The sequence below is a fragment of the Manis javanica genome, chromosome 1, assembly GCF_040802235.1.
Source record: "Manis javanica isolate MJ-LG chromosome 1, MJ_LKY, whole genome shotgun sequence".
Taxonomy (NCBI): domain Eukaryota; kingdom Metazoa; phylum Chordata; class Mammalia; order Pholidota; family Manidae; genus Manis; species Manis javanica.
The window spans coordinates 165,999,572-166,019,751 of record NC_133156.1 but is presented as its reverse complement, the minus strand read 5'-3'; the positions used below and the strand labels follow the sequence as shown (position 1 = coordinate 166,019,751).

The 20,180-nt window shown below is 41.1% G+C and overlaps 1 protein-coding gene and 1 long non-coding RNA gene across 2 annotated transcripts in view; one reads left to right on the top strand and one right to left on the bottom strand.

The window, feature by feature from the left end:
• LOC108394829 (uncharacterized) overlaps window positions 1–17,594 on the top strand; it is a 269,317-nt gene extending 251,723 nt beyond the window's left edge. Inside the window, exon 5 of the long non-coding RNA XR_005056961.2 lies at window positions 17,463–17,594. This is a non-coding gene — a long non-coding RNA (uncharacterized lncRNA). The remainder of the gene's footprint in view (window positions 1–17,462) is intronic.
• Window positions 17,595–17,956: 362 nt separating this feature from the next.
• BCL2L11 (BCL2 like 11) overlaps window positions 17,957–20,180 on the bottom strand; it is a 75,694-nt gene continuing 73,470 nt past the window's right edge. Inside the window, exon 5 of the mRNA XM_073240738.1 lies at window positions 17,957–19,685. Within this exon, the coding sequence (XP_073096839.1) occupies window positions 19,674–19,685 (12 nt within the window). The 3' untranslated portion in view covers window positions 17,957–19,673. The remainder of the gene's footprint in view (window positions 19,686–20,180) is intronic.

Below are 20,180 nucleotides of genomic sequence, written 5' to 3'. Positions count from 1 at the left end.
AGGGACAGTCACAGTGCCTGGGCTTGGGGGAACTGGAGAAGGCACCCTGGTCCTTCAGTGGGAGTGAGGGGGAGCACGGCTTTGAGATGTGTTCATGACTGTGTCTTCAGAGAGCAGGCTTGGGTTGAAGGAATCACCAGGCCAGGGGAATAGGGCACCTGCAGCCTTGATCAGTACTCCCTGGAGTAAGAGTTAGATGGATGGATGGATGGATGGATGGATGGATGGATGGATGGATGATGAGGCTTTATGCAATGTGTTAAAGATGTACAACATGGTCTCAATTGGATCAGGCATTGCACAAGCAGAACTTGCCATGTGTTACTGCAACTAGCTTAGAAACATCACAACACTTTCTCAAACACAGATATTCCTTGACTTACCATAGGGTTATATCCTGATAAACCCATCATAGTTGAAAATATTGTAAGTTGAAAATGCATTTAATACACCTAACCTTCTGAATATTATAGCTTAGCCTGACCCTTCTTAAATGTGCTCACATTAGCCTTTAGTGGAACAAAATCATCTAACACAAAGCTGATTTTATAATAAAGTAGTGGCTGTCTCCTGTAACACTGAATACTGTGCTGAAAGTGAACCGTAGGATAGCTGTAGGCATACAGAATTGCTGTACTGATACAGAACGGCTGGAAGTGTACCGGTTGTTTGTCCTTGTGATCCTGCGGTTGACGGAGCTGCGGTTCACCGCTGCTGCCCAGCAGCAGGAGAGAGTATTGTGCTGCACACCGCTAGCCCAGGAAAAGATCCAAATTCAAAATTTGAAGTACAGTTTTATCTTGCCAATGGGTTTCAGCCCCAGACAAGTTCACTATGGATTCAGTGAGAACAAGGAATGACAATGGAACATTCTTGGGGTAAAAGGGCTTATTACCTGGCTTTATTCTCCCAGCAGTATGTAGAGCACTAGAATCACATCTGCATCCAGCAGTCTGCAGGTCTGTGATCCTCCTTTGGCTCTGCCTCTGCCCAGAGCACTGGGGAGAGCTCTTTATATAGTGACTTGGTCAATAATATCTTATTGCCTATGGGTGTGGAAGCAGTAGCCTAGCAGTAGGCCAATTACATCATCAAGTAGTTTAGGCTCAGGTGAGGATCCTGGCCACAGGAACTTCCATTTTCCTCACAGGTTTGTACTGAATACGTATCACTTCCACACCATCATGAAGTTGAACAATTGTTAAGTTAAACCATTATAAATCAGGGACCATCTCTAATCCCTACTGAGAAAGTTTATCAATCAACCAGAAAGCATGTATACAGACAGTGTGAGCTTCTTAGAGCTAAGCCTTGTAGGATACAAAAGAAGCCCAAGACAGAGTTCTGTTCTACAAGGAGCACCCCATCTACTCTCCTATCTCCACACATCGGTTCTTATTCTTGGGGTCTGATATTCTATTAGGACCAGAGCTACAAAACCAGGGGCATCTGATTTTAAATAGGCACAACCTATTATATGTGGGACCACCAAGCAAGAAACAAATCTGAATGTAAATCAGGTGAAGGCAAATATTTTTTAGAGTTAAGTACAGACAAGAAACTATGCAAAATCAAGGGGAAACCCTTTCATCTTCATGATGTGTGTTCTACACTCTGCTTTGCACTGGGAGTGACTGTAACTCACTAGTTTATTTGCATATGGACAAAGAGGAACCTAAAACACTTTCATTATCTCAAAAGGGCGATCAGCCAGCTGAGAAGCTTGCTTCTCCTAAGGGCAATCAATCTTGGTCAGCCTCCTCGCTGCTCCTCAGGCCTGTACTTTGCTGAGTCATTCCACTCCACGCGTCCTTCAGATGCAGAGCCCAGGTGCCTTCTGCTCACCAGAGGCGTGGAGGGCTGGCTGACTGCAACCACAGAACTTTGGGGTCTCATTATTAGGGTTATTTTTACTGCTATCAGGTTTTGGTGGGGTTTTTTAAATCCTTAGATTAAAAAGCTTAATGTTGATGTAACATTACATACTTAGGTAAAAAGCCCATATTTAAAATCATGTCAGATCTTAAAATATGGATAAAACTGGCATCACTTGGAATCCAAAGAGAAAGGACCTGCCTTTTCATGTGGTTTTACCTTTTGCTTCTCAACAGCTGTTTATTCTGTTTTATAAAGATGTCCAAGTAGAATGCTTAGGTGAAAAAGAGGAAGCAGCAGAATTACAGGTACGCTATAATGCCAGTTCCGTCAGCATCCTCACATACCACATGCCTACACATGCACACACACATACATGCAAAAAATCTGAATGGCTTACTCAGCCAATGAGAGTAGTGATCCCTAGGGCTGTGAATAGAGAGGAAACTCATTTTTTAGATTTTGCTTTCCTTTAATGGGTGATAATAATACAATGAGTGTATATTCCTTTTACAATTAAAAAACCAATAAAGATGGAATGTTAAAGATGATCAGGCACTAAGATCTTATAAAAATTTATTCTTGTTTCATCCTTGTTTTTGTTTTCTCTGAATATAAAGAAAGTGGTCAGCATTTCTCTAGATCAGAGGGACTATGCATTTGTTTTCACTTGTTATTGTGAAAATTTCAAATATGTACAGAGTAAGCAGAAGAGTCTAATGAAGCCCAGTGTACCCAGCATCTGCTTCCATAATTATCCACTTTCTGCCATTCTGCTTTTATCTTTACCTTCATCTATGGTCTGCCACCACCTCAACCAAATTAATTTATAATACAATTCTTTTTGGTTTTGAGATAAAATTTATATACCATGAAATGCACAAATATTAACATTAAAATTTTGAAAAATAGATATGCCCCTATAAAAAATATCCCATCAAGATACAAAACATTCCCATCACCCAAAAAAAGTGCCTTGTGCCCACTCACAGTTGATCTCTATCTCCCTTCTCCCAAGGCAACCACTGTTATGAATTTTCACCATAGTTAATTTAGTTGCCTATCCTAGAACTTCTATTTATTATTTTTTAATATAATAAAACTATTTCCGTTGTAAAAGCTGTACATGTTAGGGAAAATGTTGGGTGGAAAAAGCCTAGAAAAATAGGAAGAAAATGAATAATTAATAGTCCTACAACACAAAGGGAAATATAGTTAAAATTTTGTTTCCTTCTAGTTTCTTTCTAGGTATAAAGTTTGCTTGTTTTATTGTTTTCTCAGAATGGCTTACTCAGCCATTGAAAGTCATGATCCCGAGGGCTGTGAATAGAGAGGAAACTTATTTTCTAGATTTTGCTTTCCTTTAATGGGTGATTATTTTACAATGAGTGTACATCTGTGAATTTTTATAAAACTCTGTAGCATACTTTATCTTCACACTACTCCCATAATAATTTCATAAGTATATCTCCTATAATATTCTCAAAGAAAAAAATCTTATCAACTTAGAATTTAGTGCCTAAAAAGAAATCTTTCAAAAATGCAGATGAAATATAGACTTCTGCAGACACACAAACGCTGAAAGAATTCTTCAGCAGCAGATTCACACTTCAAGAAATGTAAGAGCAAGTCCTTCAGACAGAAGAAAAAATGTCATCAGATGGAAATATGGATCTGCATGAAGGAATAAAGAGTATTAGAAATGGTTATGCATGTGAGTAAATACATAGGAATTTTATCTTATTATTTATTGTCTTGTATGGATCATTGAAGACATCCAGTTCCAGCCAAGACTGAGTAGCCCCATTCTTCCCAGGTCCTATCCTCTTACAACTAGAAATCCCTGGATACAAAAAAATGCAGCAAACACAGGAAGACTCTGAGAAAGATAAAGAATAAAGTGAACCCAAGAGCCATAGGACTGGAGGAACACAAAGTGGTAGGTTCCCTGTTTTTTTGTTTGTTGTTCTGCTATCCATTATGAATGGGATACCTGCAACCCCAAACTGTCAACAGGCACAGACAAAAAGAGCTCCAAGAAAAGCCTGCTTCCCCCAGTCAAAGAATAAGTAAAAGGTAACATAACAACAGATACTCTTGTTGGACCATTTTCTGCCTTGTCCAGCCAAACACCCATAGAATAGCTGTGCTCCCCTCACTCTCATCCCATGCTCCTGCTCAAAGGATTCAGTCAGGGTGAGTGGAGAGCTTATGGTTCACTCCCCATATGGCAGGAGCAGGTGGCACTTCAAGTCCCCTGCAGGGGGTGCACTACAGGGGTCCAGTAAGGAGCTGAGCCTCTACCCCAACTGGCATCAACAAGACTGAGGCAGTATGAGGTGGGGCCAGTTGGCATTCTGCTTTTCTATCCCTGGTATCAGCAGGGCCCATACAGAAGCTGAGGTTCCATCCTTACCCAGCAGCAACAGGGTAGAATGAGGTGTTGTGAAGACCACCATGTCAATAGAGCTTGGAGGGGCTGAGCTTATATCCACTCAGTGGCAACAAGAGGATGGAGTTGATGCTCTATTTTCATCAGGGAGATTCTAGGTAGGCTGAGGGGAATTGAACACCCACCGCTACCACAACCTATGCCCTGTACTTAAACAGGGTAATTGCCTGTGAAAAGGAAGTTCAACTAGGATCCAGAATCAAACAACATAGTAGTCAAAATGTCCAGGATAAAAAGTCATTTGTCATACCAAGAATCAGGACAATCACAACTTGAATGAGAAAATACAATCAACAAATGCTTACACCAAGATGACTCAGATGTTGGAATTTAAGAGCATTTTAAAGCAGCAAACATTAAAATTATTCAATGAGCAGTTTAAATACTCTTGAAACAAAGGAAAAAATAGAAACTCCAAGCAAAAGAACATAAGATATTAGAAAAAGAACCAGTTGGAAATTCTAAAACTGAAAAATTCAATAACTGAAACAAAAACTCAGAGGATGGGCTCAATAGTAGTTTGGAGACAACAAGGAATGAATCAGTGAAGTTGAAGACATAACTAGAAATTGCCCAATCTTAACAATAGAAAGAAAATAGACTGAAAAAAAAAAACCCACAAAAAAAACAGTGTCTGAGTGATCTGTGGGATGATAACAAAGGATCCAGCACTGGTATCATGAGAGTCCCAGAGAAGAGGAGGAAGTGTGGAGCTGAAAAAAATTTCAAATAAACAATGGCAAGAAAAATCCCCAAATTTGGCAAAAGGCAAAACCTATAGATTCAAAAAGTGGAAAAAATTTCAAGCAAAAATAAGTCTAAATAAATCCACACTGAGTTGAATTACAGTCAACTTTTTAAAATTAAAGACAAAGAATAAAGTATTAAAAGAGGTTAGAGAGAAACAGTGTATCACTTATAAAATTATTCAAATGACAACCATTTCTCATCTGAAACCACGGAAGCCAGAAATAAATGGCACATTTTACAAATTCTGAAAGAAGAGAATTGTCAACTCCGAATTCTATACCCAGCAAAACTATTCTTACCAGACCTGAGTCTGGTTCTGATGCTTGCTCAATCTCTTCAAACTGTGGGGTTTTTGTTTTGTTTTGCTTTTGTTTTTGCCTTTTAGTATGTCTTGTAATTGTTTTTCTGATAGCCAGACATGATGAAATAGATAAAAGGAGTTGAGATAAATAGTCTATTTTTTAAAAAAAGGAAAGGTCTCAAGTCAATGGCTTCAACTTATACTTGAAAAAGGTAGGAAAGAAGAGCAAATTAAACCCAAGTGATAATTAAAAGGGAAATGATAAAAATAAAACTGAAAAATCAATGAAATAGAAAACAGAAAAACAATAAAAAAGTCAACAAATCAGAAGCTAGTTCTTTAAGTTAATTAATAAGATTTAAAAACCTCTAGTCAACCTGATCAGGAAAAATTATTTAAGACACAAATTAGCCAATAGCGAGAATGATAGAGGTTGATATCTCTCTGACTCTACAGATATTAAAAGGATAGTAAGGAAATATTATGAACAACTTTAAGTCTATAAATTAGAAAACACTTACATGAATTGGACAAATTCCTTTAAAGATACAAATTACCAGAGTGCACTCAAAAAGAAACAGCTTGTATAGCCTTCAATCTATGGAAAAAACTGACTTTTTAGTTAAAATATACTCATGAAGAAAATTTCAGGCAGAGATGTCTTCCCTAGTGAACTCTACCAAACATTAAGGAAGAAGGAATAACAATCTTCACAAACTCTTTCAGAAAGTTAAAAAGTGAATACTTCCAACTCATGCTGTGAGCCCAGCATTGTCCTGATTCCAAAACCAAAAAAGAAAACTACACAATAGTAATTTTCATGAATAAAAGGCAACATTTCTAAAGAAAATATAACAAATTCAATCTAGCAATATATAAAAAGGATAAAACATCATGACCAAATGGGGCTTATCTCAGCAATGCAAGGTTTGATAGCTAAAATCCAAGCAGTATAAGTCACTCTATTATCCACAAAAGAAAAACCATGTGATCTTCTCAATAGCTGTAGAAAAAAACTTGGCAATATCTAACACCCATTCCTGATTTAAAACTCCTAGAAAATTAGGAATAGAAGAACGCTTCTTATCCTATTTAAGGGAAGCTATGAAAGACCTACATAGCTGTCATATTTCACAGTGAAAGATGAAATTTTCTCATCCTAAGGTCATAAACAAGACAAGAATGTTTGTTCTTAACCATTTCTATTCAATGTTGTACTGGAAGTGCTAGCCAGCACAACACAGCAAGAAAAAAAAAATGGCACAGACTGGAAAGAGTAACAGTTGACATAATTCTATATGTACAAAATTGACAGGAATCTACAAATTAATTACTAAAAAGTGAACTTAGCAAGGTTGCAGTACACAGGAAAACATAAAATATCATTGTGTTTCTATATATCGTATACCTGAAATACACATACACACACACACAAATTTGGACAGCTGGTTTTTGACAAAGATGCAAAAGCAATTCAATGGAGAAAGGACAACCTTTTGAACAAATGGCACTGGAACAACTGGATGTGCAAATGCAAAAACAACAACAAAAAACAACTTGAGGCCAAAACTTACATCATATTTTAAAAATTCAACATAAATTACAGCACTCGATGTAAAATCTGAAAGTATAAACCTCTAGAGGAAAACATAGGAGAAAATCTTTGTGATCTTGGGTTAGACAAAGAGTTTTTAGGTATGACATCAAAAGAACAATCCATAAAAACTAAGTTGACAAATTGGAATTTATAAAAATTAAAAACTTCTGCTCTTTGAAAGACACTATTAAGATGATGAAAAGATAAATCACAGATTGGGAGAAAATTTTTGCCAAGTAGATAATGCACTCACATATAGAAAAGATAATACATTCTTAAAACTCAATAATAAGAAAACAGATATTCCAGTTAAAAACAAACTGGACAAAAGATTTGAACATTTTTCCAAAGAAGTTATATGAATGGGAATAGGCACATGAAAACATGCTCAACACTATTAGTTATTAGGGAAAGGCAAATTAAACTCACAATGTATACCACTACACATATTTTAGATTAGCTAAAATTAAAAAGATTGACCCTACCAAATACTGGCAAGGATGTGGAGGAATCTGAATCCTCATACACTGCTGCTGGGAGTGTAAAATGACAAAGCCACTTTGGAAAAACAGTTTAAAGCTTCTCAGAAAGTTAAATAATGCACCTACTATATGTCCCAGACATTCAGTGCCAAGAGAAAAAAAAAGATGCAGTGTCCATACAAAGACTTATACGCAAATGTGCATGGCTGCTTTATTTGGAATAGCCTAAAACTGGCAGCAATCTAAATTTCCATTGACAGATGAATGGAAAAACAAATCGTGGTACATCCATACAATGGACTACTACTCAGTACAAGGAAAAAAGAAAAGAAAGAGTTCGTTGATAAACACAATATGGATAAATCTCAAAAAACAATTATGAATGGAAGAAGTCGGACCAAAGAGAAAAGACTGCATGCTGCATATTGCATTCATATGAAACTGTAGAAAATGAAATTCTATAGTGACATCAAACAAGCAAGTAGGGAAGAAGGAGGAAAGGGAAGGGAGGCCTGGGAGAGATTACAAAGGCGCATGAGGAAACTTCCAGCGGCTGATGGAGATGTTCATTCTATTGTTGGGTCTTAATTGGATGCCTCTGGAAACTTGTACACTAAATATTTGCAAGGTTTTTGTATGTCAATTATACTGCATTCAATCTGCTTCAAAAAATAAATAAGGCAAGGGAAGCTATCAAGACCCTCATAGGACTGTTTTTCACCTAGCCTGCAAACAGGTGCACACAAAATCTACACATTTAACTAACAACACCTGTGCGACGTTCTGCTCATCACTGTGAGAAAGAGACAATATTCGAAACCCCCAGAACATGGTTGTTTACACGCACTTCTTAAACATTTCAGATCTGGGTTATGTATAGTATGCAGCTGCCAGTTTACCCAACTTGGGGCTTTTCTCTTTGGTTTAGAGAATCTGAAATTGAACTCGGCTGGAGTTAAGTCAGTGTGGTGGTTCATGGGTGTGGAAAGTACCTAGAGCTGACCACAAATTAGAGTTCCCTACAACTACATCAATGTCAAAACTTTCTACTATCCCCTAGGTTGTTTGTTCAAAAATAAATAATGGTCTTCATTTTGATCACTTTTAAATAATCTTTGAGATACACCTCTTTTCTATTCTTGTAATCTCCTAACTTTTAAGATGTTTCTTTTTCTACTCAATAGAGAGCTTGTTCTCACTAGAGAATGATTCCAATATTATGCTCAGTCTCTCCTTCCCTTTTCTGCTTCCCTAAGCAAACCTCCCAACGTAACCACTATGAAGGGGCCCAGATTTAAGGGCTGTTCTTGGCACCCAAATGGGCCAGGTGTTGTCACTAAGATGGTCCTGCCAGGGAGCAGCCATCTAAAGCAGTAGTGTACTTCTTGCCAGAAAAACCTTGGAACTCTGAAAAGCCTCTTCTAGAATTAACCACACCATGGTGGGTGGAGGGGCAGAACACCAGCAGGCCTGGCATTATACAGCCCACCCCTCATCATCTCTACCTCATCCCTGTTTTGTAACATCCTTAGGGAACCACTGTACTTTGTATCTGAGGGGAAGGGGAAGTGAGCAGCCCTGTGCTCCTGTCCTATTCTGAAAAGGATGCTGAGGGCCATTCCAGGGAACTCCTAAGGTCAGTGTCACCCATGTTACCAGTGGAGCTCAGAGAGCACTAGCAGCTCACATGCCCTCCGGCTCAGTTGGCCAGGGAAGAGCAAAGATTCAAACCTGGGCCAGTCTGGCCAGAGGAACCACATGCTTTCCTCAGCTCAGTAGCTGCCTCACCATGACTGCTGGGTCACCACCACTTACCAGTGACCACTTAGTCATTGTTTTCTGCTACTCCCACATCGCTATTCCCCACAACTACTGGTCACTACTGCTTTATAATTACCTTTAGAGCCACTGGTCATCAGTATTTTCTAGATAATTAATACTGTAGATGTTCATTTGCAAGATGTATGCAGTTTCCATTGATATTTTCTGGAGGAGCGGACAAACCTAGACTCAACTGGATGCCTCTGGAAACTTCAGGGTGTTACATAACTGTATAGAAGGCTGGGCCTCCTAGATGTTGGGGATGCTGTGTTCTAATCCTCCACGTTTCCCTATAGATAAACCCATTTGTCCACAAAGTCAAGGAAGCAGGCAGGGACTCTTTACACAGAACTTGGACTAGGGTAAGGAGTATAGACTTTAGTCTAAGACAGGGTTTTGCATGGGAGGAGTGATAAGATCCTTCAAGAGAGGAAGCTTAGAGTCCAGCTCCAAGTCCACTGCCGAAGCCCAGGCAATACAGGGTGGTGAGTTGGACTTGAGTGGTGCTAGTAAGCATAAAAGAAATAGGTACATTCAGAAATTGTTTCAGAGGTAGAGTCTAACTTAATGAAGAGCTTGATGGAAAGAGTGAAGAGAAGGAGAAGAACCACGGCTGACTCATAGAATTTTGTCCTGAGAAACTTGAAAAGCCAAGATAGAAAAGAATGAGGTAAAATCAGACTTGGGACAATCTTGCGCTGTGTTTGGGACAAATTTTAATTTCAAACACATGTTAAAATCCAAGTAGGGCAGACCATGTATACATGAGAATGGACCCTGGATGGATATAGGGAGTCGTGAGCATACAGACAGTACTTAAGACACAAGAGGGGGTGAGATCCCCTGGGGAAGCAGTGTGCAGAGAGAAGAAAAGGGGGGAGGGTGGGAATGAACCGTGGGTAGGGCAGGGCTTGCAGCAGAGGCAATAGACGCAACCAAGAAAAGTGAAAAGGAGGAAGCAGTCAGTGCAGTAGGCGGGAAGCAAGGAATGTGTGATGTTCTGGGAGCAAAGAGAATAAGGGGCATTAGAAAGGAGAAGTGGTCAGTTGTGTCAAATAAGATGAAGACAGATTGTCCACTGTATTTGGTAGCAATAAATCACAGCAGGCTGCCAAAAAATGGTTATGTCTAAACTATCTAAAAGAATATTTTTCATTCTTCATATATTTAATAAGCATATATCATGTGCTAGATATCCTTTCAGGGACATTCAGAAATTCATAAGACACATGGTCTCTGCTCTCAAGGAGTTCCCAGTGATAAGAAAGAAAGAGGCAATAACCAGTGTTTTCATTGCATTGTTATCCCATTGATCCTGCAACAGTTTGTATACCAGTTATTGCCATTTAGCTATTTTACCAATAATGAAATTGAGGCCAGGGAGTGGTCAAGATATGCCTCAAATATTCAATGACAAAGCCAAGGTTTGACTGTAACTTAAAACTTTCCAATAGTAATTCACAAAGATGACTGGGAAATGGCCAGTGACCAGGTATCTTAGCACTAGGAGGATCACTCATCTGAAATACAGATGGACTTAGGACAAGTCTTATACCTTCATGTCCAGGTAATAGTGACTCAGAACAAATGCACACTCCCACCCACCCAAGGGCTCTTAGATAAAAATGGTTACACCTACAGGCAATTGATTTTGATAAATGATGCCAATATAATGCAATGGGGGAAAGGAAGTTCTTTTCAATAAATATCCCTGAAGCAACCAGACATCCTAGAGAGAAATAAAAATTTTGATCCCTACCTCACACCACACACTAAAATTAACTGAAATGGATCATAAACCTTAGTGTAAAACTACAACTATAAAGCTTCTTAAAGAAAGAATGTTGTTGTGCCATTGGGGTGGGCAAAGATTTCTTAGGACACAAAAAAGCAGTAACCATAAAATATAAAAAAAGTAAACATGATTTTATCAAAATTCAAACTTCTGTTTATTAAAAGGCATCATTAAGAAAGACAAAAGGCCTACTACATACTGAGAAACCAGAGAAACTCTAAGAAACTTTTCACTCACTATACATCAGACCAAGGATTCAGATCCAGAATGTATAGAGATTCCATCATGTTAGTCACCATTGCATGCCCCTAATCAATAGTCTTGACTGCATGCCCCTAAATCAATTTCTGTTAAAACAAATTTTCAAGAGGGGATGGCTTTTGGGAAGCTATGCAAGTTGAAGCAGGAGCTGTTCCAGGTTTGGAAAGGGCCTTTCTACCCGAGGGGTGCCCCTGACTAGCAGAGAGAGGATGTTCCTCAGCCTTGTTGATCCCAGGGAGATAAAGAGTTTGGGAACAGAGAATTTTGAAAAATTAAAGCCAGTTCATAGGTTCAATTTTCTTTTTAAGTGGCAACCGGAAGAACCAGTAGACCCTGTGGTTCGGGACCCCAAACTGGCCATGACACTTTTTGCCAAATGTATTACTCAGGATTCTCCAGAGACACAGAACCAATAATGTGTGTGTAGAAATATAGATTAGATAGAGTTGTAGATGTAGCTATAGATATAGATACAAATAGGGATTTATATAAGAGATTTATTTTAAGGAAATGGCTCACATGACTTTGGAGGCCAGCAAGTTCAAAATCCTCAGGGTGGGTTGGCAGGCTGGAGATCCAGGGAGAGGCGATGCTGCAGCTCAAGTCCAAAGGCAGTCTCCTGGCAGAGTTCCTTCTTGCTCTTGGGAGGTCAGACTTTTGTTCTCTTCAGGTCTTCCACTGATTGGATAAGACCCACCCACACCATGGACAGCAATCTGCTATACTTGAAGTCTGCCAACAAAAATGTATAAAGATCTAAAAACACCCTTAGAGAAACATCCAGAATAATGTTTGACCAAATATGTAGGTACTGTGGCCAAGTTGACACAAAATTAACCATCACACTAAATGTGCTCTGGAACTATGTCAACCTAGGGGAGATATTATCGATGACTGAAGAATTTTCACAAGGTTTGAGGCAGCTGTGAGGAGCATGACAGTGATTTGACAAGCTCCCAACAGTTTTGTCAGACAGCAAACGTCTGGAGTTGAGGTCGACTTGAGCAAATAGGGGAGATGTTTTCTTTTTGTGAAATGTGCTCCTGTTGGGGAAAGGCTGTGTAAAAAAGGTGATCGAAGGGAAAACGGATTGGTTTAGGGACATGTAATCGAGACAAATGGATGGCTGTGGAGGCTCTAAGAAAAAAGAATACAAAAGTATAAGGAAGACAAAATTAGACTTAGTCTGATGGCCATTGTGTCGAGTAGAAAATGATGTCTAAATGAAGATAGTCAAGTGAAAAAGACAACCAGTTAGAGGAGGAACCCAGACACAAGAATATGTTAAGTGCTACTCAGTCAGAGGTTGCCCCAAATCAGATGCTATTGGAGAAGAACAGAAACTCACATGATACAAGATTGAAAATGTCAGAAGAAAACATAATCACCTGCCTTTCCTTGTGGGATTAAAACAGGTTTTAGTACAACACTAGCAAAAATGGCAAAAGAAAAACAGACTGCCAAGAAAACTCCAGAAGCCCAGTGAAGAGGGATTTCAGATCCCAGTGCATCTTGCTGATGGTGCCCAACTGTGGACCATCTTGGGGGTCCCTAACCTCCCCCCTTGCAACATACACACATGTATTATACATTCAAGAAAGTGAGGTTAAGAGTTGCTTGCCCAAATTCCATTATCTGATATTACAACTCAGAATCCCTGTTAGTTTTGCTGGAAATATAACTATTCTAATGGATCTAGAAAATGAGTAAATGGTATTCTCTACCTGAAAGTTGTTCTAATTAACTTCCAATCTTTTGTCCAGTTAAAGACTTTAAATTTTTTTACTTCAGATCTTGTTTAAACTGTATCTTTTTTATTCTCATCATAATAGAAGAAATCTGTGTTTTTTTTTTTGATACCTAACTGGTTGGAGGGATATTTTTTTATACTGATTTTTGTTTCTTACCTTTTATACCAGTTATTTAAAAAATTATAGTTTTAATTTAATCTGGAAGGGATAAAAGTATAACTCCTGGTAATTTTCATATTGCTGCCAGTAGGTAAGTAATAATGCCTATTTATTTTGGCAAAAAAATATTTTTCAAGGGCAAAAGGCTCAACTGGCCAGACACTTCATAAAAGAGGATATTTAAATGGCCAAAAAGCACATGCAAGTGTTCTCAACCCAATATAATATAAATATAAATTAAATCAAAACCACAAGTTTTATATATAAATATATATAAATATAAATTATAAATTACATATAAATTAAATCTGCCAGCTGGTTATGGGGCTCCCTGCTTAATTGACAGGCCCACCTCCTGCAGTAGAGTAAAGGGCAGAGCCAGACAGAAAATGAGGCTGTTCATGCAGAGCAGTTACCGGGTCCATTTCTTAGACCCACTTCATAGGAAGGCAACCACATGCCTGAGTCCAGGTGGCAAAGCCATATGTGACAGAATGAAGCAAATACAAATTAAAACCACAAGTGAGACATCATTATATGTACACTCAAATGGCTAAAATTAAAAAGACAGACAATACCAAATGTTGACAAAGTTGTAGAGAAAATGTAACCCTCACTGCTGGTAGGAATGCAAAAATGGTACAGTGACTATGGAAAAGGTTTCAGAATTTTCTAGTAAAATTTAACATTTACCTCCCAAATCACCCAGCGACTCCACTCCTAGGTGTTTACCAAAGAGAAGTAATTGCAAATGTCCACCAAAGTGTTTATAAGTTTTATTTGGGATCGCTAAAAACAAGACACAACCCATATATCTTATTACATGTCTGTCAAGACACAATCCACAATACGGCATAGTCACATGATGGAAATGTATGCAGCATCGAAAAAGAACAGACTCTTGATCCATGTAAACTTGGATGAATCTCAGAAATAAGCTGAGCAAAAGGCAACTGGATGCAAAGGACTGTATACTGTATGGATCCATTTTTGTGAAGTTCGACGACATAGCCAATGCTGCAATGATAGCAGTCAGATTGTCTCAGGTGGTGGAAGTGCCTCTGGTCTTAATCAGGGTGTTTGTTGAAAGGGAGGATATGTAAGTAAGATTTGTGCATTTTACTTTATGAAACTTACGTTTCAATCTTAGAAAATGTAGAATGAAATAAGGGGGTGGGGGCAGGAGCTCTGCTTTTTCCATTGTCCACCATGTGCCAGAAGGAGCTCTCTTCTGGGTGTGGGTGGCTAAGGCCCCAGCAGCATGAAGAGTGATCCTGGCCCACAGCTGGCTTAGGACCAAAGTCTGGCTGTTCTTCTCTTCAGTGTCCGGGAGCAGGCCTCTGTCCACATGAAATAGCAGCCAGCCCTAGCTTGGTGGCCTGTAAGTCATGACAGGTTCTCTGTAGAAGGTGCTGGCAGCCCACCCCACCCTTCACAGTGTCTCCTTGGCCAGGGTCCATAGGTCCAGAAAGCATTGATAGCATCTAAACAGAGCCATGGGATTCTCTGTGCCTGGCCCAAATTAGATAACACCAAGATAACTCTCAGGGGAGAGGCAGGCTTGCTTGGAGCTTCTGTGCCTTGAGACAGGACCACCTGCCCTGCTGGTCTCCTGGGAAGAAGTGGGTGGCAGTGGCAGTGAGGATAATTCTTACTTACTGGGCTACTCAGGGCCAGGCCCTAATCAAGAGCTTCTTTTGCATGGCTAGTGCCTTTAACCTTCAGTGTTAAGTCAGGACTCTCACTCTGAGGGGCGGAGGCCACCTATGCCAGAGGCTGTGTCCATGGCTTCAAACCTTTCCTTCCTTCTTTCTCAATCCCTCTTTCCCTCTCTTCAATTCTACTTTCCCAGGGTCTGACTTTATTCTCTGGACCACCTTCATGCCTCATCCTGACCTCAGATTAAGAGGCCTCCTCTCTCCCTGGGTCCATATCAGTTACCCCAAAAGGACTGTTAATGGGCCATCCAGGACCAAGCACCACAGCTTGGACATGGGGCTTTGATCGGCCAGCTGGTTATGGGGCTCCCCCCTTGATTGACAGACCCAACCCTGCAGTGGAGGAAAGGGCAGAGCCAGACAGAAAATGAGGCTGTCCATGCAAAGCAGTTACTGGGTCCATTCCTTAGACCCACTTCATAGGCAGGCAACCACGTGCTTGAGCCCAGGTGGTAGAGCCATATGTGACAGAAACAAGATTTGTTCTCAGGGGTCAGGGTTCTTGCACTGGAAGCCTGTCTGCTCCCCACTGATATATGGAAGTCAAGCCTAGGCTCCCCTAGGCATCCTTGCTCCAGTGGCACAGAAGCCATGGAGTTGACACAGGCTTGGTCTTAACTCCATCCCTGCCTCCATCACCCATGCCCACTGGCAGTAGCAGAAGGAGAGCTTCTGTCTGTGAAAACAGTGATATTGATTCGGACTCTTGGGACTTGGCACGGGGCACAGGTAACTCCTCTTCTCACACAGCTTGACCCTGGGCACCAGTCTCTGCTGCCAGTCCAGCACATAGGGCACTTTTTCTCAGATCCTGCTGCCTGAGCGTCTTGGCTGTTGGCGCCCAAACCGCACAGGGCATCTGCCACGAGGCCGTCACAGGCACGCCTTGGGGATACTGCGGGTTTGTGCCAGGCCACCACAGCAAGGTGAAAATCATAATAATGCCAGTCATACGAATTGTTTGGTGCAGTGCATAAAAGTTATGTTTACACTATCCTGTAGTCTATTAAGTGAGCTTAATATTAAAAACTTAATTAAAAATACTTTAATGTCTTAATTAAAAAATACTTTACTGCTAAAAGTTGCTATCCATCATCTGAGCTTTCATCATATTAGTCATAATCTTTTTGTGGCTGGAGGGTCTTGCCTAGGTGTTGATGGCTGCTGGCTGGTCAAGGGGATGGTTGGGAAGGTTGGTGTGGCTGTGGGGTGAAGCAGTCAGAACACACACACGTTTATTGATCAAAGTCACCATTGTTCAAGGCTCCCCAAAACAATTACAATAGTAACATCAAAGATCACTGATCACAGATCACCGTAACAAATATAACAACAATGAAAATGTTGGAAATACTGTGAGAATTATCAAAATGTGACACAGAGACCAGAAGTGAACAGATGCTGTTGGAAAAAATGACTCCATGAGACTTGCTCCACATACACAGATTTTCAATTTGCAAAAAAACGCAATATATGTGAAGCAGAAAAAAGTGGAGCACAGTAAAACAAGGTCTGCCTGTCATCCTGGAATGAGGCTCACAGGGATGGGGGGATCAACTCTGGCAGGGCTCATGGGAGGGGAGTGTTCAGAGAAAGCTTCAGGAAAGTGGTGACTCCTTAGCTGGGTTTTGAAAGATAAATAGGAGTTTTCCAATCAGACGTGATCGTAGGCATAACATTTCAGGCAGTAAGACTGGCCACCTAAAAACAGGTGTAGTCCTGAGAATTGCTGGCTCTTTGCTGTTCTCCCACAACAAGGGGAGGCGTCCAGGAGAGAGGACAGGAAGGGCTGGCAGGAAAGAGAGCCTCAGGACCCCCATGCCATGCCATTCCCCAAATTTAGTTTGAGTCCACCTGCCTGACTACTGCCATTTTCCACCATCTGGATCACTATTTACCTAATGGTTTTCTTCAGAACAGCTAAGAAATAAATTAATTATGTTCTACTACCAAAAATGGAAAACCTTCTTGCTTCTTATTAACGACTAAAATAGAACATTCACCTCTATGTCACATAAAGCCATCTGGTATGTTACACACCACGTTGTAGAAAACCGCCATGAGCGACAAGGAGCCAGGAAAGGATTTTAAGCAAGGGAATCACATGATCAGAACTGTGCTTTAAAAAGCCCAGTCTGATAAGAGGGTGAAGAACAAGTAGAGACCCAGGCCAGAGGAGAGGGCAGTTAATCACTTGTCTATTTTTATACACCCTGTACAGATATCCTCTTTTTTTTTAAGCAGTTTTTATTTATATGTCCTTAAAACTAAATTCCATCTAAATCTCAACTGGGCACCCCCTTCTAGAATTTCTCTATTCCTAGCAATGGGGAATCGTGAAGATGGCCATTGGGTACAAAGCCATCACTTTGTTACGAATGGCCAGACAGATTCCTGCCTCGTCTTCTGGTTGCTCATGGTTGAGGGGTGAGTTTAGAATCCAGGCTTTCCTAGGTCTTTGGGTATAGAAGTAAGAAAAAAATCTCTCCTCTCTCTTCAGAGCTGAACTCACTCGGAGAGGGAGCTGGAGGCTGCCCTCACAGAATGACTGAGGTTTACAAAGCCGTTGACTCAGGAGGGCCAAGGGGCTTACTGAAGGGGTGAGTTCTCCATCTTTCCCCATTCCAGGGACAGAAGCCAGCTTCTCCCATGGCACTTGGCCCAAGGCTGGCCCTGGGTGGCCATGTTCACTGTTCCCAGCAGCAACAGAGGAGCCGCCGTCCAGTGTGCAGGCCTGAGCGCCAGGGCATCTCATGGGGGTTCCATTGCCGTGATGGTGAATTTTATGTATTAAATTGGCTAAGCCATGGTACTCTGTTGTCAAAACCAGTCTAGATGTTTTGATTAAACTGTTTAAAAGATACGATTAATATTTAAATCAGTGGATTATTTTGCAAAGCAGAGCAGATTACTCTCCATAACATGGGTGGGCCTCACCAAATCCATTCAGGGTTTTAAAAGAAAAGACGGTGGACCCCCAGGAGGAAGAAGAAATTCTGCCTACAGATGGCAACATAGAAATTCTGCCTCAGATTTTGGCCTTTGAACTCAGACTGCAACACTGACTCTGGCCTGAATTTCCAGTCTTTCCTGCAGATTTTGGACTACCTATCTATTTATAAACAGGTATGTTGATACATAGACGCTATTGGTTCTGTTTCTCTGGAGAACCCTGATTAATGCAATTTCTGTGACCACAATTACAAGCCACAGTAGCAAGGGCTAGGTGCTCTTTGTTGTTGTTTTTAATCTAGTGCTGCTACTCCAAAAGATAGCAGTTTAAAATAGCAGTCATTTTATTCTTTCATGATTCTGAGGGCTGACTGTACTCAGCTAGGCAGGTTTTCTGTTCCACGTGATGCTGGCAGGAGCTACAGTCATCTGGGACTCAAATGGGCTGGAGACTCCAACACGACCGCCTCCTTCCTGTGGCTGGCAGTGGGTGCTTCCTACTGGCAGGATCCCGAGCTGGGTCTGCCACCAGCCTGCCTGGTCGTCTTCCACATGCGTCTGCACATGACCTGAGCTTCTTGTTGCGTGAAGGGTGAGAGAGAAGTGGAAGCCACCTGTCCACTCAAGGCCTGGACTCAGAAGTCCTAGAAACACACTTGTGCAGGAGTCTCTGAGTCAAGGGAGTCACGGGACCAGCCAGGCTCAGGCGGGGAAGGGGAATGATTCTATGTCTCCCCAGGGAGCACATGGAGGAAGAAGATGAATTGGTGGTGGCTCTTTGGAAACTATCAACCATACCAAGTATATTTCCCCTATTTTGCCTTGAAGAAAACCAACAATACATAAGGATCATTACATTACTTATGTCTGCTTGGTAATAATTAAAGGTGTTTCTTTATCTGCAATTGATTTTCCCCCACTTCCAAAGAGGATGTGTAGTGGCTTTTAGGGAATGTAATACAGTAATAGTGCTGTTTCCATTAAAATAAAGAATTATAAAGAGCCACATAGAGATAGGAGAAAGACATAATGCTATACAAAAGCTTGACTAAAACCATCACTGCCGAAAAGAAAAAAAAAAGAAAACAAGATAAACAAACAAGCAAACAAAAAACAAAACCATCACTGCTGCTGCGTGTCCATTTCCCTGAGTTCCTGCAGGCACTGCAAAGGGGAAGCCAGAATGGTACACTTGCTTGAAGGGGGCTAGGGCCTACCCATGGGGAAACCTCAAGAAGTAGGAACTGGTACAGTCATGAACATCACCACTGGGTCTATTGTTCAAGAGAGCTGAGCTTATTGTGGTGTTACATTGGGGGGAAAAAAGACTGGGTGAACAGCAGCATGGCAAAACTGAGCAACATGACAAACAATCCCTTAAATGCTGACCAAGCACAGATGCAGGGCCTTCGTCTCCCACCCTGGTGCTGGGCAAAGGCCCCATGTTAGAGTCCTGAGGAGGTGAGCTGAACTCAGTGGGGCCCAGACCCCTGAGAGCACAGTCTCTGGGCCTTGGATGGCACCCAGACTTTTTGAAAATGCCCTTGATGACTAGTGAGCACCCAGAGTTAAGAACCAGCAGCCTGGAGAAATAAGCAGCCCAGGTCTGTGGGGCTCCCCAAGCCCCTGGTAGTAATTGGCTGAGATGGTTGATACCTGAGCAAAGCAGGCGGCAACTCCAGGCTGTGCCAGAACCCCTAGACTCCAGGTACCAGACACCGTGTGCTGCCACTCAGTCCAGACGTGCGGGTGGAAGAGCTCAGCGGAAATCCTGAAGAAGGAGATAAAAATGTGTTAACCAAAACAGGAAGAATTGGTGAGGTGAATGAGTGTTTTTACTTCAGCTGTGTGATTTCACCAACTGGGGGGAAAATGGAAGTACCTATGGCCAGGATCCTCACCTGAACCTAAACTACCTGATGATGTAATTGGCCTGCTGCTAGGCTACTGCCCCCACACCCACAGGCAAGGAGCTGTTATTGACTGAGTCACTCTATAAAGAACTCCACCCAGTGCTCTGGACAGAGGCAGAGACAGAGGTGGATTACAGACCTGCAGACTGCTAGATGCAGACATGATTCAGTGCTTGACCTACTGCTGTGAGAATAAAGCTTGGTATAAATGCTTTTACCCCAAGAATGTTCCATTGTCATTTCTTGGCCTTACCGAACTGACAGTTAAACTGATCAGGGCTGAAACCCTTAGGCAAGACGCCAATAATTGTTTGGAGCCCATATTTTATTTTTTTAATAATGTGAACACTGTT